The sequence below is a fragment of the Erythrolamprus reginae genome, chromosome 6, assembly GCF_031021105.1.
Source record: "Erythrolamprus reginae isolate rEryReg1 chromosome 6, rEryReg1.hap1, whole genome shotgun sequence".
Lineage (NCBI taxonomy): Eukaryota > Metazoa > Chordata > Lepidosauria > Squamata > Dipsadidae > Erythrolamprus > Erythrolamprus reginae.
In genome coordinates, this window is record NC_091955.1 from 91540472 (window position 1) to 91560226 (window position 19755).

At 41.2% G+C, this 19755-nt stretch overlaps 1 protein-coding gene across 30 annotated transcripts in view; it reads right to left on the reverse strand.

The window, feature by feature from the left end:
• The window catches only part of CELF2 (CUGBP Elav-like family member 2), a 591098-nt gene that overhangs the window by 15412 nt on the left and 555931 nt on the right, over window positions 1-19755 (reverse strand). For 19 of the 30 annotated variants that reach the window (XM_070754402.1, XM_070754411.1, XM_070754391.1 and 16 more), the window contains one exon: window positions 2765-2893. In XM_070754402.1, coding sequence (XP_070610503.1) covers window positions 2765-2893 — 129 coding nt within the window. The remainder of the gene's footprint in view (window positions 1-2764; window positions 2894-19755) is intronic. The other 11 variants (XM_070754404.1, XM_070754414.1, XM_070754408.1 and 8 more) reach the window with 1 other exon arrangement.

The window sequence follows — 19755 nt, forward strand, 5'->3', positions numbered from 1 at the left end:
CTCATATGGAGAGAGAATCGCATGGAGAAACAAATCATGTTTTCATTGATTTTATCAACTGGCTTTCAAAGGTTCAGGTAAACACCAGCCTAAGCACACTACAGAAGGAAACTCCTTTGGTTAAAGGCAAAGAAAGCTTTTTTTTCCTTTTGTAGCTGGGGGAAAATATAATCGGAATGGCAATTGGAGTTTCATGCTTTTTGAACCTGCCTCTCTCTCCATCTTCTCTCTCTCTCTTTTATTAGTTTTATTCATTGTTGATGATTTAGGCATACCTAGATATCTGGGAAGTTTGAAAGCATACTTTTAAAAGTCTTCTTCATATTCCATCAACATGTTGGCATTTACTGAGCCTCAGAGGCTGCCTTTGGGATAATTCACCTGATATTTAGACTTTAGGTATTCACAGGGGAAGACCCAGGAAAGAGCTTCAGAAACATTGCCCCCTGCAAGAGTTGTGCCTGAATCGCTATCTACCTTGTATGATCAAATTCATTTTTGCCATTCAATGAAATTAATTCACTTTTTTGTGTGTGTGTGTATGGTTGAATGTAAAATAACAAAAATATAAAAAATTGCATTTGCAAGTTATGTAAAATAATAAGAGCTGCAGAATGTTGTATACAACTGTTCGTAATTTTGCATGTAATGTCAATGCATATTGAAAATATTAATGTAAAAAATAACCGAAACACAAAACTGTGAATTTTCAAGTTATATAAAGTAACAGAAATACACAACTTTGCATTTGCAAGTTATGTAAAGCAGTGTTTTTCAACCAGTGTGCAGCGGCACACTAGTGTGCCGTGAGACATGGTCAGGTGTGCCGCGAAGCTCAGAGAGAAAAAGAAAACAGAAAGAAAGCAAGAGAAAGAGAAAGAGAGAAAGCAAGAGAGAGAAAGAAAGCAAGAGAAAAAAAGAAAACGAGAAAGAAAGAAAAAGAGAACAAGAGAGAGAAAGAAAGCAAGAGAGAGAGCAAGAGAAAGAAAGAGAGAGAGGGAGGGAAGGTGGGAGAGAGAAAGACATGGAGGGAGGGAGAAAGAGAGCAAAAAAGAGGAAGGAAGGAAGGAAGGAAGGAAGAGCGAAAGAAAGAGGGATGGAGAGAGAAAAAAGAAGGGAGAGAAAGAGGGAGGGAGAGAGAAATAGAGCGAAAAGGAGGAAGAGAGGAAAAAAAAATTGTCCAAACTTTTTTTAGCCGCCCTCCCCCCTCAATGTGCCCCAGGGTTTTGTAAATGTAAAAAATGTGCCATGGCTCAAAAAAGGTTGAAAATCACTGATGTAAAGTAACAGAAATACAGAACTTTGTAATGCAACTGCTTGCAACTTTGTAGGTAAAGTAAATGTGCATTGTAAATATTAACGAAAAATAATAGAAATACAGAATTTTGCATGCAGGAAAGTTCAATGTTGCTCTTCTTGTTTTACATTCAACCCTAAAAAGGGTGAATTGATGACATGAACCAATCATTTAGATATTTTAAGTGGATCAAATGATATATTATAGTAACTTACAAACAAAAATTATGTTCATTCCCCTAGCACGACAGTGTGTATAGAACAATTTAATGTGAATATTTTTGTCTAAAATTGAGTGTAGTACCAAGTGTACCATGGATGCTTGACTCAACTTAGTATATTTTAGCCTTCATCAGTACATCATTGGAACCAAATAACTTAAAACTATGATTAGGTTCCTCCTATTTTATTTTTTGTAATGGTGGAGGTTATCTTGTGCATTACTTGCTATGATTCGTTGCTTTGATTTTGGGAGAGTTGTTTAGTTTTGCTGGCTTGATTAATTTCTGCTTTAACTCTTTGTGATTGAAACTGAATATATCTTTGGCTGGTTCAGAAAGTACACCAATGTTTTGGAAGTAGTAAGTTGTGAGAGACATGAGAAAAAAGTTTGGGAATGAGGTAGGGACCCCTATTTTGTCCTCTTTGGCGGTTTTGAATTTCATTGTCCAAAATCTTCAACCAATATACAAATAACAATTTGGGAGGTGCTGGTTTGGCAAAAGCTGATCTGTAGACACAATACATGCTGGTACACATGCTCGCACACACAAATACAGAACACAGAGCTATAGAAAGAGAATAATTACTCTGTATGCCAGGATAGATTATTAGATCATGGCATATATCAAAATTATCTAACCTACTCTAGTAAAATATATATATTTCAGAATGTATAGATCTTTCAAAGGTTGAGACATTCTTCTCCTACCCGTCTCTATAGCCAAGAAATAAAGTGATTTGTTTGAAAATGTCTTAGGTATAGAACTCTATAAATCAAACTGCTGGCAGAGGACATTTTTCATACCTCCTGTATCTAAAGATTATTCATACTGATGTTGTGCTATTACCCTTAGCAGTAGCTTCCATGGGCAGTAATAATAGCAACACATCGCTTTAGTGGCCACTTCAACTAAAGCCTATATCTCTTGAACAATTAAATCGAAACTAAACTCTCCTGTTGAACTGATCCATTCCAGCTATCTGAATGCAAGCTTAGTGTGTGTGCCCTAAAAGAGAGGATAAAATATCATCAAGCACTATAAACATCATAATTCTTTAACAAGACAAAACCTATTTAGATTTTGGGCCCCAAGCTATCTTTGAGAATAAAAATTTCTGAATTTTATCACCCATTTTGCACCTGTGTTCATTTCCCTAGTAGCATTCACTCTACTAAAACAATTAGGGTCCCTAAGGTGATTACAGGGAAATTGCTGGAGTGTCCACCACAGCAATAAATACTCACTGTTTACGGTACCTGCTAGTGCATTAATATTATTCAATCCAACTGTTGCTCCAGCTAGTCCTTGGAGAGTCCCCAGAGAAGTCAAAGAATTCATTGCCCCAGCTGTGGAATTTGCTGTTGATGCAGCCACTAGAATAAAAGAAAGACAAATAAAATAAAATTATTTACTCCTAGAAATACCATAAACCAGGGGTGTCCAGCCTTGGCAACTTTAAGATTTATGGACTTTAACTCCCAGAATTCCTCAGCCAGTATATCAGCATGATTGGCTAGGGAATTCTGGGAATTGAAGTCCACAAGTCTTAAAGTTGATGTCATAAACCTTGTCATAAACATTATGGAAAGCTAGTGAGTCCTTTGGCCGCAAATACAGACTCAAACTCAACCCGGATAAGACGGAGTGGCTGTAGGTTCTGCCTCCCAAGGACAATTCCATCTGTCCATCCATAACCCTGGGGGGGGAATTATTGACCCCCTCACAGAGGGTACGCAACTTGGGCGTCCTCCTCGATCCACAGCTCACATTAGAGAACCATCTTTTAGCTGTGGCGAGGGGGACATTTGCCCATGTTCGCTTGGTGCACCAGTTGCGGCCCTATCTGGACCGGGAGTCACTGCTCACAGTCACTCATGCCCTCATCTCCTCAAGATTCGACTACTGTAATGCTGTCTACATGGGACTACCTTTGTAAGTGTTCGGAAAGTTCAGATCGTGCAGAATGCAGCTGCGAGAGCAATCATGGGCTTCCCAAGGTATGCCCATGTTACACCAACACTCCACAGTCTGCATTGGTTGCCGATCAATTTCCAGTCACAATTCAAAGTGTTGGTTATGACCTATAAAGCCCTTCATGGCATCGGACCAGAATATCTCCGGGACTGCCTTCTGCCGCACGAATCCCAGCGACCAATTAGGTCCCACAGAGTTGGCCTTCTCCGGGTCCCGTCGACTAAACAATGTCATTTGGCGGGTCCCAGGGGAAGAGCCTGCTCTGTGGCGGCCCCGACCCTCTGGAACCAGCTCCCCCCTGAGATTAGAACTGCCCCCACCCTCCTCGCCTTTCGTAAACTCCTTAAAACCCACCTCTGTCATCAGGCATGGGGGAACTGATATAACTTCCCCAGGCCTATATTGTTTATGTATGGCATGTTGTATGCATGTTTTTTAAATTATGGGTTTTTAGTTTTAATTATTAGATTTGTATTCTACATTGTTTTTTTCTATTACTGTTGTGAGCCGCCCCGAGTCTACGGAGAGGGGCGGCATACAAATTTAATAAATAAATAAATAAATAAAATACATGTCATGTCGTAATAATTAGATGACAAAATGCTTTAAAGCATGGTTTTCCTCGTTGGTTTATCCATACCTTGGTATGCCCATTGCTTAAAGTACATATTCTGCTCAAAAGTTTAACAAGAGATAGAAAATCAGAACCCTACATTATAGTTTGATTCATGTGCTGAACTCAGATTTAGTGCCACTTGTTTGTTTACAGTTTAGTCTGATTTGTAGCCTTTCTTGTTCATTCAACAAACTGTGGTTGAAAATTGTGGTTTGGAAGTATTTCGATGTCTTGATTTCAACTGTACCACACATATAAAAATGGTATGTTATGAATAAAGCATAAACCATTGTAGGATATATGTTTTAGAGGAGATTGTTTTGATATGGAAATGGCAAATGTTACATTCATCCGTTCTCAGATTATCAGGCTTATGAAAACCTATGCGATACCAAAGGAAAAATTACAAATTGCCCTTCCCCTACAGCAAATGAAATGGATACTAAAACTTGGTGTTTCTGAACTGAATAAACTCACAGAAGGTCTTAATAAAGAGCCGATGACTCTAAAGTGTGCAATAGGGTTTATTTATTTATTTATTATTTAGATTTGTATGCCGCCCCTCTCAGCAGACTCGGGGCGGCTGATATTCCTGGAGGCGTTTGTAATATGGTAAATGATTTAGCTTTACTAGATAAATGGTCAAAGCAATAGAAACTGCAGTTTAATGTTTCCAAATGTAAAATAATGCACTTGGGGAAAAGGAATCCTCAATCTGAGTACTGTATTGGCAGTTCTGTGTTAGCAAAAACTTCAGAAGAAAAGGATTTAGGGGTAGTGATTTCTGACAGTCTCAAAATGCGTGAACAGTGCAGTCAGGCGGTAGGGAAAGCAAGTAGGATGCTTGGCTGCATAGCTAGAGGTATAACAAGCAGGAAGAGGGAGATTGTGACCCCGCTATATAGAATGCTGGTGAGACCACATTTGGAATAATGTGTTCAGTTCTGGAGACCTCACCTACAAAAAGATATTGACAAAATTGAACGGGTCCAAAGACGGGCTACAAGAATGGTGGAAGGTCTTAAGCATAAAATGTATCAGGAAAGACTTAATGAACTCAATCTGTATAGTCTGGAGGAAAGAAGGAAAAGGGGGGACATGATCGAAACATTTAAATAATTAAAGGGTTAAACAAGGTCCAGGAGGGAAGTGTTTTTAATAGGAAATTGAACACAAGAACAAGGGGACACAATCTGAAGTTAGTTGGGGCAAAGATCAAAAGCAACATGAGAAAATATTATTTTACTGAAAGAGTAGTAGATCCTTGGAACAAACTTCCAACAGACGTGGTAGATAAATCCACAGTAACTGAATTTAAACATGCCTGGGATAAACATATATCCATCCTAAGATAAAATACAGAAAATAGTATAAGGGCAGACTAGATGGACCATGAGGTCTTTTTCTGCCGTCAGTCTTCTATGTTTCTATGTTCATTGTTTTGGGAAAATTACACGAACGGACATTGTTACACTGTTAGGCAGTTTTTCTCGATGTTCCATTGCTGTTTAGTCTAATTCTTAGAAAAAAGATGAAATATCTAACATTCACAAATCCAGGGGCTTTGCTTTCAGGAATTATAACTTGACAGCACTTTGTCTTGGTAAAAGCAAATTGATCGCTCCTCTCTTTTGTGCTGGGAATATTATCCTTGTGTTATCAGCCTGAACATCAATAGTCAAGAAGAATAGCGTTCAGAAAGCTAGTTAGCATTGAAGGGATGAATGAATAATGCCTATAATATGATTTGTGAACATTAAAGAATACAGCTGCAAGCTAAAAACTAGATAGACCCCCCCCTTCCACCTTTTCCAGTCTTAGTCTTCGGTACACCGAGATTCGGAGTTAGATCTGCGAGTCCATGACCAACTTCAAAGCTCTTCAAATCCTCGTTGGCCCACCAGTGATTAAAAATAACAAGATCCCTCTTTTGAAAGGTAATTTACTGCCCTTGCGGCTTACTACAGATTCAAGGAGGGGGAAAAACCCCCCAGAATTCTAGAGAGATGTAAATAGGATTAAGCCCCTTCCCCGAAGCCACAACCTTATCCAGCCCTGCACAAATAAGTATTTACTAGATTGGGAGTCATTTTCCCGGCTGGTTGTGTCAACTTGGAAGAAATAAGGATAAGAAAAGATTTTTGTGTGTGTGACTGCTTGACATCTGTGACAGGTTCCTAATCATTCTAGGAAAAATAGAGAAGGAAAAAGGTATAAAAAGGCTGTATCTGATGGAATGGCTAACAGAATGAGAATCACCGGCCACAACAGATTGACAGAATTGGAAGGGAGTTAGAGGTCTTCTATAATCCAACCCCCTCCTCAAGCAGGAAACCCTATAGCACTTCAGACAAATGGTTGTCCAACATCTTCTTTAAACAATTCCAGGATTGGAGCTGTTCTGCCGGGCTCTCTGGTAGGAGCCTCCCGAAAATTCAAGGGTACAAATTTCAGACACACACGCGTTTGAAAATTAAAAACAATGTTCTTTATCACAAAATTCAAAATAAACAAAGCACTCTTTCTGTATTGCAAAGAGCACTCTTCCCAAAACAAAATTTCTCCTTTGTTCTAAGTTGGATCTCTCCTTGATTAGTTCCCATCAATTGCTTCTTGCCCTGCCTTCATGGGCTTTGGAGAATAGCTTGACCCCTGCATGAGTCAAAAAGAGGGCGGGGAAAATATTTACTGACCCCTCACATCCTGGACACAAACTGTTTCAACTCCTACCCTGAAAACGTCATTACAGAGCACTGCACACCAAGACAACTAGACACAAGAACAGTTTTTTTCCCGAACGCCATCACTCTGCTAAACAAATAATTCCCTCAACACTGTCAGACTTTTTTTTTTTTTTTACTAAATCCGCACTTCTATTTCTACTAGTTTTTCTAATCATTCCTATCATCCTTTCCCTCCCACTTAGGACTGTATGACTGTAACTTGTTGCTTGTATCCTTAAGATTTTTATTAATATTGATTGTTTCTTCATTGCTTATTTGACCCCTATGATAATCATTAAGTGTTGTTCCACATGATTCTTGACAAATGTATCTTTTTCTTTTATGTACACTGAGAGCATATGCACCAAAGACAAATTCCTTGTGTGTCCAATCACACTTGGCCAATAAAGAATTCTATTCTATTCTATTTTGGGGGGCAGCCCCTGAGATAGTGGAAGAGTGCTATACTTTTGATTAGTTGGCTTTTCGCCACACTGATGAAAAATGAATTCCGCCTGTCAATTTATGCTTTAAGGGAGAAGGCGTTCTCTTCACCTACATTTTACTGGGTCATTTGCCATAATGTAAAGAAAGTGTTACTCACCTGATTAGGGAGGCTCTATCCAATTCTAGGCTAACATGCTGCAAATAACTAATGGTTCTGTTCCGTGATTGAGACTTTTTAAGCACTAAGCTAATTAGGATTTGATGGATTAGATCTTCAGGCCCACCTAACTGCATGGAGTTCTATTCTTGGAACTTTACCAACTGAATGAACCACGAGGCCCGACTGGCGACTTCAACGAGCCACTTAATATTAAAACTCCTTCAGGTGGGCAGCTTTATTAAGCATTAAATTAATTCTGGCTGCTCAGGACTCACAGCCTGCTCCTGGTCACTGACTCTTTTAAATGTCTGAGGAGGACATGGTAGCAGGCCCACCCTTTTGTGCAGCCAAGCTGAAAGCAGGACTTGATAACTCCATGATTAAAAATGATTGAGCCAAATTGGTCATATACTGTAGCTGAGAAGTGAATTTCATGTCTAATAAGTGCCAGCAACTGTCTTTTGTGGCTAAAAGTCCATACAAGTGCAAAAGAAAGGAAGGAAGGAAGGAAGGAAGGAAGGAAGGAAGGAAGGAAAGAAAGAAAGAAAGAAAGAAAGAAAGAAAGAAAGAAAGAAAGAAAGAAACCACCTCTGGAACCGCCTTCTACCGCACGAATCCCAGTGGCCGATAAGGTCCCACAGAGTTGGCCTTCTCCGGGTCCCGTCGACCAAACAATGTCGTTTGGCGGGCCCCAGGGGAAGAGCCTTCTCTGTGATGGCCCCGGCCCTCTGGAATCAACTCCCCCCGAAGATTAGAACGGCCCCCACCCTCCTTGTCTTTCGCAAGTTACTCAAGACCCACCTATATCGCCAGGCATGGGGGAATTAAGACATCTCCCCTAGGCTTTCTTATATTTTATGTTTGGTATGTATGTGCTGTATGGTTTTTAAATTGTTATATTATTTTTATTATTGTTGTGAGCCGCCCCGAGTCTTCGGAGAGGGGCGGCATACAAATCTAATAAATTGAATTGAATTGAATTGAAAGAAAGAAAGAAAGAAAATAAATCTACTTGCTAGCATCTCAGTAGTAACTTCTGGAGCGCTAATAGACAGCTGTTTTTCTCACTGAGCGCATTATTGATCCAAGATTTTAATCCTGGTGACATGCTTTCTTAACAATATCAAAGAGTAATCTTTTTTTGCTGCACTGTGTTCAGTTAATCCGTAGTCTTTCATATGATAAATTTCTAAATCCCTGGTATATAACTCAGAAGTACCTTCACGGATTTTAAATGGCATTGATTTTTGTTTTGTAATGCTATACGGATATGTTTATGGAAACTAACCCAAACCAGAGTAACAGCGGGTCACATCCATACCATAGTAGTAAATATCCCTTATTCATTTCATGCAGTTTGGTCAGACCAAATTGACCATGAAGCCAAAGAATTGCTGAAGAACATGGCCCCAATTAAAATCATCCTAAACCAGTGATGGTGAACCTTTTATTCCTTGGATGCCGAAAGAGCATGGGCGAGCACTATCGTGCATGCGCAAGTGCTCACACCCATAATTCAATGCCTGGGGAAGGCGAAAACAGATTCCCTTGCCCCCTGGAGGCTCTCTGGAGGCCCTCTGAAGCCCAGAAATGGCCTATTTTCCAACTTCTGGTGGGCCCAGTAGGCTAGTGTTTAGCTCTTCTCAGGCTCCAAAGGCTTCTCTGGAGCTGGGGGAGGATAAAAGCAGTCTCCCCCAGCCCCCTGGAGGCTCTCTGGGAGCCAAAAATGCCCTCCCAGAGCCGCTATGAGCAAAAAATCAGCTGGCCAGCACACCCATGCACATTGGAGCTGAGCTAAGGCAACAGCTTGGGTGCCAACAGATATAGCTCTGCGTGCCACCTGTGGCAACCGTGCCATAGGTTCGCCATCACTGTCCTAAACTGAATCCAGTAAGATACCACGTTAAGTGTATCAAAAGCTGCTGATAGAGATCATTGGCCATTGTTAGCAATAGAGCTTGCAGTAGTGGGTTTAACTTACCTTCGCTACTGGTTCGGAACTGTGAATGTGCGTGGAACCTCTGTGCATATGCAGAGCAAGGGTGGGTTGCTCTTACCTGCCTACTGGTGCACTGAATCATAATGATTCATGCTTGCTACACACCACAGCCGTCACACACAAATTGCACAATCTGCGGGGCACTACCGGAATGGAGCTCCACGGTGCACCAGTAGGAACCCACCCCTGGCACAGAACCTTCTGTGCATGCGCAGATCATCTGTGATGACGTCCGGGCACATGGGCGGCGTCTCCTGCTGCCGCAACTACCGGTTTGCCTGGACCAGGGCGAACCAGCAGAAACCCACAGTTTGGAATAATATTCAGACTAAAACTACTCTGAAAAGGATCCAGATAAAACAATTTAAACCAGGGCCTTTGGAGTTGTAAGCAGGCGGGGGTTCCACTTACTGGCCGATATGCTCTTCTAGATAGTTGCGGGCACGTGTACACCTGTTGGGTGCACACACCTATTGCCGCAAGATTCACCTTCTGCGCATACGCAGCAAGCGAAATCTCATGTGAGGATGCTCTCGTGTGCGAGATTTTGCCTATTTGCCTACTGCGCATGCGCAGAAGCAAAAAACTGCCAGAAATTGGGAAAATCTCATGTGTGCAAAAATCCTTACATGAGATTTCGCTTGCTTTGCATGCGCAAAAGCCAAATCTCACATGTGTGCATGCATCGGGGGGCGTGGAGATGCGTGCACATCTCCATTTTCACCACCAGAGCCCCAACCCCAGCTGTACCACCTGCAACCCAATGCACTGGTACCTCTACTTATGAACCTAATTCATTCCGTGACCAGGTTCTTAAGGAGAAAAGTTTGTAAGAAGAAGCAATTTTTCCCATAGGAATCAATGCAAAAGCAAACAAAGCGTGCAATTGGGTCAACAACAGGGAGGGTGGAGGCCCTGCTTCCTCCCAGGAGATTCCTAGAGAGGCCCCAAGAGGCTTCTCCCCACCTTTTCTGGCCCTGTTTCCTCCCAGGAGATTCCTAGAGAGGCCCCAAGAGGCTTCTTCCCACCTTTTCTGGCCCTGTTTCCTCCCAGGAGATTCCTAGAGAGGCCCCAAGAGGCTTCTCCCCACCTTTTCTGGCCCTGTTTCCTCCCAGGAGATTCCTAGAGAGGCCCCAAGAGGCTTCTCCCCACCTTTTCTGGCCCTGTTTCCTCCCAGGAGATTCCTAGAGAGGCTCCATGGAGGCTTCCTCTCTGCCATTTCCGGTTACAGTTCCGGAGGCTTGGGTTTGTAAGTGAAAAATGGTTCCTGAGAAGAGGCAAAAAAATCTCGAACACCCAGTTCTTATCTAGAAAAGTTTGTAAGTAGAGGCATTCTTAGGTAGAGGTACCACTGTACTGGTTGTAAGCCTATTATCTTCTCAATAACCTTCCTTGAAAAAGAAAGAGTGGAGTCCAGAGACAAAATTATTCAGAACCTTTAAATCCAGTGACGGCCTTTTGAGATAGAAAGAAACCCACCATTTCCCTTCCCACAAAAAGTTAGCCATCTGCGCTGGATCAATGACATATTGCCTCCTGGGATGATTTAACCAACCATGAAGGACATGGAACTAAGAGAAAAGTGGCAGGGTTCAAAACCCCAAAGGACCCAGTCGCCGGGTTGATGGACCTGAACTCCTTTCAAACCACTAGGGACGACTACTGCCCAGACAACTGCACAAGATCCACAATGGCAGAAATCCAACACAAAACAAATTCAAGCAATTTTATCCAAGAGGTGCCTGTAGAGACTCTCGGGTCCCTTTTTCTCCACATCACTCAACACACACAAGACCACAACTGCAAGCTGACACTGTATTAAGGGTGGAGAAATAAGTCTGTTTTGCTGCTTTTAATCCTTAATATTTATACTTGTAAATAAAGTACTACTCTATAGGCAAAGAAACTATTTCCATGAATGTAGTAATAGGGAACAACCTGGAGGGAAGGAATTTTAAATTAGATACTTTAGATGGTCTAGAATTTTTTTTAAAAATAGCAAGAAAGGAGTTTTTAAAAAATGCATGAATATTTTCTTGCCATTTGACAAAAAAGTAAGAGATAATTCTATTGTGCTTATGTAACATTCAGAAGATAGTGTGGATTCTAAATGTTTTTCTGCCTCTTCACTTGAACTAAATGAGATGATTTTACCCGCAATTGTCGCATCCATTTATAATAAGTGTCTATGCTTATTTGCAAAGCAAAATATATTCTAAATATTTAAAAGGATAAAGACGCAGCTTTTGTCAATGCCCCAATCTCCAAGAAGAGCCAACTATGTTGGCTGATTTAGAAAGCCCTCATACAGGTGCTGCTATTTTGGGATTCTTTCTGGAAGCACATAACAGATAACGCAGTGGGTGCTTGGACTGTACAAAATGTCACCCGACAGGCTTCAACTGCCTCTTGGAGCGATGTGTATTGTTCTGAAATGAACAAATAAAGAAAGCTTTTAAGAGATGCTACTAGGCTTAGGAGGAAGATTTTGCGATGCTCCTCTGGAAAAGCATCCTAAATGTTCGATAAAAATGGTCCCAGTTTCAAACAATTCCGCTTTAAGCAATGAATGCTTTTACTTAACAAAGGCAAATCCTTTGTGGTATGGTTAGCATCATGAATGACCCATAACTCATTTAATTGCTTCCTAGGAGCGAAGAACAGAAAAACTGCTACCCAGGCAAACGGTTTATTTTCTCTCAAGCAGCAGAATTGGTCAAGAATACTGCATCTTTTGCATTTGTATGGCAGATCAAGTGAATTTACAATAAAAGAAGCAGCCTACGGCTTCTTTTGTTAATATGGAACAAAAGCTTAAAAATAGCTGCCGAGCAGATCAGGTATTTAAGAGAGAGAGAGAATGAGTGAGTGAGAGAGAAAAATAGAGATATCTGTGAATTCAAATCCTATATTGATCGTCAATCAGGCTTAGAAAATCAACACGGTCCTTCTATGAGAGTGATGGCCAGTTTCAAAATTAAGACAAAAATCAATCAATCAACATCTTTCTAAAAGATACCAGGAAAGCTTGATAATTGACGCTAACGAAGCTAGCCTCATGTTGGACTTGACACATTAAGAAGAAGCCCATAATTCCAAATATGATATAAAACATTTTCAGAGCACCGAGAGAAGTTCACTAGTGATCCCTATTTCTCCATTGCTGTTCTCACTTGGTGGCGACAAGTCAAAGATGAATTAAGTCAGGAAGGCCATCCCAGAATCCACGTGGGCCAATCTGAAGGTGATGTTTTTTTAAGGGAGAAAATGAGTGTTCGGACCTTAAAGTACCAACTGCAAGCCTTAATATGCTGCTCAAAAAAAAATAAAGGGAACTCTCAAATAACATATCCTAGATCAGAATGAATGAAATATTCTCATTAAATACTTCGTTCTGTACAAAGTTGAATGTGCACAACAGCATGTGAAATTGACTGTCAATCAGTGTTGCTTCCTAAGTGGACAGTTTGATTTCGCAGAAGTTTGATTTACTTGGAGTTATATTGTGTTGTTTAAGTGTTCCCTTTATTTTTTTTAGCAGTGTAGTATCCATCTTATTTTACTTTACTTTACTATTTTATTTTTTATTATTTTTATTATTTATTTGTTTGTTTTATTTGTCAACAAATGCAAGGAAACAGGACACATGAAAAAATGGCAGAAATAAATGGATATAAATAAGCAAAAGATAGCCATAACACACATAAAATGAGTATATATTAAATGGGGACAGCAGGACAGATACGGTAGGTATGCTGGTGCGCTTATGTATGCCCCCTTAGGGACCTCTTAAGAAAGGTGTAAGGTCCACGGTGGACAGTTTAAGGTAAAATGTGTGTGTGTGTGTGTGTGTGTGTGTGTTGGGGGGGTTAGAGAAACTAACAGGATCAGGTAAAGTCTTTCAAACATTTACTACTCTGTTGCAGAAGTCATATTTTCTGCACGATTAGAGCAGATTACATTTAGTTTGCATCTATTGATAGCCCTAGGCTTATATCATATTATATATGATATGATATATCATATATATTATATATATGATATATATAGCCACTCTGAGACTTCGGAGAGGGGCAGCATACAAATCTAATTATTATTATTATTATTATTATTATTATTATTATTATTAATAATAATAATGTGTCTGCCAAGATATACTTTTTGCACCTGTTGTAGATCATGACATGGCTCCAAAAACTCCCACTCTCTGCCCACTGCTGTCCTGTTGATGAAGCTATGCATGTACTCCTCAACTTATAAACCATCTGTTTAGTGGTTATCCTTAAATAGTGCTTATCCCTCTATTAATGCAACCCTAAATTGAATTAACAGAGGGATACAATCTAGGACAGGGGTAGGAAACATTGGCTCTTCTATGACTTGTGGACTTCAACTCTTCAACATTGAGGTCCTTTTCTGCCATTAATCTTCTATGTTTCTATGTTTCAAGAGCCAATGGTGTCAGCTTCCACATTTGGCACCTTGAAAGAAAAAGTTTCATTGGTTGTCGAACATAGTTGCCTCTTACTTGTAACCATCAATCCTGTACATCTTGTGCAGTCTTGGCAGAGTCGGCCATAAGTGTAAATGGTATAAATCTGCATTTTACTTGCATAGCTTCATTAATCACAGTTCATTTAACGCCATTAAATTAGATAGTCGGGAAGCGCTTTCCCCTCAAGTGCATTGCTATTTTTGTAATAAGATGGTTTGTAGATAAAAGACAACAGGGAAATTGTAAATGGAAGATGATGGGAAGTTAATCTTTTTGAGAATTACTTAAAAAAAAAGACCCTCCCCCAATACCCTTGCAAGTGTAAAAAAATGTACAGCCAATTTAAAAAAAAATAATAATAAAAAGGGGCACTTATTTTTCCCATCTTAAAAAGCAAATATAAATGCTGCACTATAGCCTAGATTTAAATGGAAATGCTTTGAAATGGAACATGTGGCTTTTATAGAGCTAAATAGAGCTCTCCCATGCAACCGAGAACAGCCAGGGAAAGCTTTTACTCAGGTTTACAAAGTATTTAATGGACCGGAAAATTTAGCACTAGATAAGAAAGTTGAAATCAAAAGAACATCTTAACAAGGGTTGTTTTCAGTTAAGATGTAGAGTTTGTAAGGAGGAACAAGACTATTAAATCGATATTTTTTGCTTGATAGCAGTATTCAGGGAGAGCTGTTGCTAAGGGGGAAAAAAAAGAGGTTCAGAACAGTATTTCTCAGCAATTTTAAAATGTGTGGACTTCAACCCCTAGAATTCCCCAGCTGGCCGCAATATTCCTTGCACTCTGCTGCCTTGCCCCCTGAAGGATAAAATCTTGTGCCAATAAAGTTTCTGACTTCAAATGAGTATTCTTTACCCACAAAAGGCTGGCCAAAGTTAGATCTGGCTTTGTAAAATGGCAACCTCATTTACAGTGGTACCTCTACCTAAAAACGCCTCTACTTACAAACTTTTCTAGATAAGAACCAGGTGCTCAAGATTTTTTTCCCCCTCTTCTCAAGAACCATTTTCCACTTACAAACCTGAGTCTCTGAAACTGTAACCAGAAAAGGCGGGGAGAAGCCTCTGTGGGGCCTCTCTAGGAATCTCCTGGGAGGAAACGGCTGGAAAAGGCAGGGAGAAGCATCCGTGGGGCCTCTCTAGGAATCTCCTGGGAGGAAACAGGGCAGGAAAAGGCAAAGAGAAGCCTCCGTGGGGCCTCTCTAGGAATCTCCTGGGAGGAAACAGGGCAGGAAAAGGCAGAGAGAAGCCTCCATGGGGTCTCCCTAGGAATCTCCTGGGAGGAAACAGGGCCGGAAAAGGCGGGGAGAAGCATCCATGGGGCTTCTCTAGGAATCTCCTGGGAGGAAACAGGGCAGGAAAAGGCAGAGAGAAGCCTCCGTGGGGCCTCTCTAGGAATCTCCTGGGAGGAAACAGGGCCTCGACCCTCCCTGTGGTTTCCCCAATCACACACATTATTTGCTTTTACATTGATTCCTATGGGAAAAATTGCTTCTTCTTACAAACCTTTCTACTTAAGAACCTGATCATGAAACGGATTAAGTTTGTAAGTAGAGGTACCACTGCATAAAGCCTTAGTTAGACCACACCTAAAATTCTGCATCCAGTTTTGGTCACCACCAGTGTTCCCTCTAATTTTTTTGGGGTGGGTGGGCGGAAAAGTATAGTGTCTGAGCGGCAGTCCCTTTGGGACTGGGCGGCACAGAAATAATAAATAAATAAATAAATAAATAAATAAACAAACAAACAAACAAACAAACAAACAAACAAATAAAAAATCCACCCTGTTTTGCCTCAGAGAATTTCAAAATAAAATACTGTACTGTGTGTCTATAACAGTGAGCTCATAATAGGGCAACTCTATCAATATCAAAATGCCACTTAAATAGTTGAGCTAGTTTCAAACTAGATTTTGATTTTCTTTCTCTCTTCCTTACTCCCATTCTTTTTCTTTCTCTTTTCCTTCCTCTCTTTTTTCTATCTGTTTCTCTCTCTTCCTCTCTCTCTCCTTCCCTCTCACTCTTTCCCTCTCGGCTTCTGGGCAGGTTTGGAAAACTCTGAGTGGATGATGATTTTTAAGTGAGCGATTGCTCACTGCTCAGCTTAGAGGGAACTATGGTCACCACACTACAAAAAAGACATTGAAACTCTAGAGAAAGTGCAGAAGAGAGCAACCAAGATGATAAGGGGACTGGAAACTAAAACATACGAAGAGAGGTTGCAGGAACTGGGCATGGATAATCTAGCAAAGAGAAGGACCAGGGAAGATATGATGGCAGTGTTCTAGTATCTGAGGGACTGCCGCAGAGAGGAGGGGGTCAGGCTGTTTTCCAAAGCACCGAAAGGCCAGACGAGGAATAACAGATGGAAGCTGACCAAGGAGAGATTCAACCTGGAAATAAGGAGGAACTTTCTGACGGTGAGAGCGATCAACCAGTGGAACAGAAGTTGCCTGTGAAGCTTGTGAGAGCTCTGAAACTTGAGACTTTCAAGGGGAGATTTGTCCAAAATGGTAAAGAGACTCCTGCCCTAAGTATGGAGTTCGATCAGATAACCTACAAAGTCCCTTCCAACTCTAATAATATATAATATTGCCTGGACTTTTCGGTGTGTGGATGCAATTAATTCACAAGAGATAAATAAAGAGGGGCTTTTCATGACAAGGAAAAACTGGGTCAGAACAATAGGGTTGGAAGGGGCATTGAAGGTCTTCTAATCTAACTCCGTGCTCAAGGCATGAGACTTTTTTTATTATCCTGGTCAAATAGTTGTTCAGTCTATTTTTGAAAAGCTCCAGTGATGGAGCACCCACAGCTCCGGGAAGCAAGATGTTCCATTGATTAATCATCCTTGCTGTCAGAAAATGTCTCTTGACTTCTAGGTTAGATCTCTCGTTAACAAGCTTCCCACCCATTACTTCTTGTCCTGCCCTCAGGTGTTTTGGAGAATAAGTCAATCTCTCTTTTCTGGTGACAGTCCTTCAAGTACTGGGAAAGTTAAAATAAAACAACAGACTCAGCAAAGGGTCTGGTTAGCCCTTTCTGAAGGAATCTGCAGAAAAGTTCTTGGGCTGCATATTTTATTTATTTATTTATTGGATTTGTATGCCGCCCCTCTCCGCAGACTCGGGGCAGCTAACAACAATGATGAAAACAGTATGTAGCAATCCAATTAATAAAACAACTAAAAACCCTTATAATAAAACCAAACATACACACAGACATACCATGCATAACTTGTAATGGCCTAGGGGGAAGGAATATCTTAACTCCCCCATGCCTGGCGGCATAAATGAATCTTGAGTTGTTTACAAAAGACAGGGAGGGTGGGGGCAGTTCTAATCTTCGGGGGGAGTTGGTTCCAGAGGGCTGGGACTGCCACAGAGAAGGCTCTTCCCCTGGGGCCCGCCAAACGACATTGTTTAGTCAATGGGACCCGGAGAAGGCCAACTCTGTGGGACCTTATCGGTCGCTGGGATTCGTGCGGTAGCAGGCGGTTTCGGAGGTAATCTGGTCCCATGCCATGTAGGGCTTTAAAGGTCATGACCAACACTTTGAATTGTTACCGGAAACTGATCGGCAGCCAATGCAAGCCACGGAGTGTTGAAGAAATGTGGGCGAATCTTGGAAGCCCCACGACGGCTCTCGCGGCTGCGTTCTGCACGATCTGAAGTTTCCGAACACTTTTCAAAGGTAGCCCCATGAAGAGAGCATTGCAGTAATCGAACCTTGAGGTGATGAGGGCATGAGCGACTGTGAGCAATGACTCCCTTTCCAAATAGGGCCGCAACTGGTGCATCAGGCGAACCTGGGCAAATGCCCCCCTCGCCACAGCCGAAAGATGATGTTCCAATGTCAACTGTGGATCGAGGAGGACGCCCAAGTTGCGAACCCTCTCTGAGGGGGTCAGTAGTTCCCCCCCCAGGGTAATGGACGGACAGATGGAATTGTCCTTGGGAGGCAAGACCCACAGCCACTCCGTCTTGTCTGGGTTGAGTTTCAGTTTGTTGACACCCATTGCTATATTCCTGGGAAAAGGATAAGATAAACACACACTTTTTTAATGCTGACATTTTTATGTGTCTTCCACGGACATAAGAATTAATGCTGTATTCTTCTCCTGAGGCCACTCCTTTTATAAGCAGCAGATTCCCAAACACATCGGTTCACTTTCTCCAAAGTGTCAAAAAGATGTCAAAAGAAAGAAATGGCCTAAAGTATTATTTGCTTTGGCAAATATCTTAGTCAAGAACAGTCCTGGACATGCACAGTTAAATCAATACATATACAAAATTATAAGCCTTACTTTTTCAGCTTACAAATACATAAACCATCATTGGAACACACAGTTCTTACTACAGAATAGTCACATAGACAAAACAGAAATAGCAGAGAGTAGTCGAGAGAGTGAATCATGCTTTTGGCTCCCTCTTATAGCAATCCATAACATTAACTCTTAAAGAAATAGTGTTCTAATACATGTAAACATACATTGTTGGTTTATGTTATATATTGCCAAACCCAACTAGTTATGTACATAGTACTAACAAAAATGGGCTTACCCACTCCCTCTGGAAGCTAAAAACAGGCTGTTTCCTGACTCCCAGTGAACACCAGAAGGGCCAAAAATCAGCCGGTTGGTGCATACATGCGCGTCGAACCTGAGCTTGCATGCCCACTGATATAGCTTCACATGCCACTTGTGGCACCCATGCCATAGGTTCGCCATCATGGGTATTGTTGTGGTTAGCTCTGGCCCAGCTCCTGCCCCAAGGACTGTGGATATGGGGGAGACATCCACATGCATCAGACCTGTTTTGCCCTCGGTGGAATCTGCTGATGAAGGCTCCTCTGACCAAGAAGACATGAGTGACAGGGATGAGGAGAGTGTGGCAGACAGCTGAGAAGGAGATCAATTATCTAGCTCCTCCTTGGATTCAGAATAAGAGTTAATGATACAGCCACGCATGTGGAGAGCGATGCATAGGCAACAATAACTGAGAGATTATTATCCAAGAAAATGAGGCCACCTGTGGTTGGGGGGGGGGGCTGTGGTAATTAGTGGGTTTGGCCATTGTGGAGGATTATCTGATCGTTGTGTTTCGTGACTGCTTTACTGACTTTGACCTTTTGTGTGCTGATTTTCCCCCGCTTTGAAACTAAACCAGAGCAAAGTGTGTTTCACTTTGTGAAAGAAGAAGGACTGTGAGTTGCCTCACAGCTGCAAGCTAAGTATCACAGAACTGATAAAGGACTTGTACAAATTACCAGGTTGTTTGGAGACCAGTGCTCTTTGCTATACCAAAAGAGGGCTTGGTTTAAGTGAATTTTCATTATAAAGAACATTGTTTTGAATTTTCAAACGTGTGTGTGTCTGAAATTTGTACCTGTGAATTTTTGGGAGGAGTCTACCAGAGAGCCCGACAGAACAGGTATAGGGTCTCCTTCTTGAACAGGGGGTTTGACTAGAAGACCTCCAAGGTCCCTTTTAACTCTGAGCACAAATAACTTCCCATATAGGGCTGGCTAAAGCCCATGGCTTTAGAAAACAATGGTTTTCTTAATAGCTCTGTGATCCTTACCCTGCAAACCTATCTGACATTCTTAGATATAAGAGTAGTTGGTGTCAGTGCTCCTACAGCAGCATTTTTCCAGTGTTAGAGCAACTTTGCTCTCTAATTTTAAAGTTGATTTATGAAAGTTAATAACCTCCAGCTTCTATATAAACGTGCAATGATGCTCTAAGGCCATTCTCTAGCTATTAAACACATTTCCAAGTTTAATAATGCTTAGAACATGTTCATTAA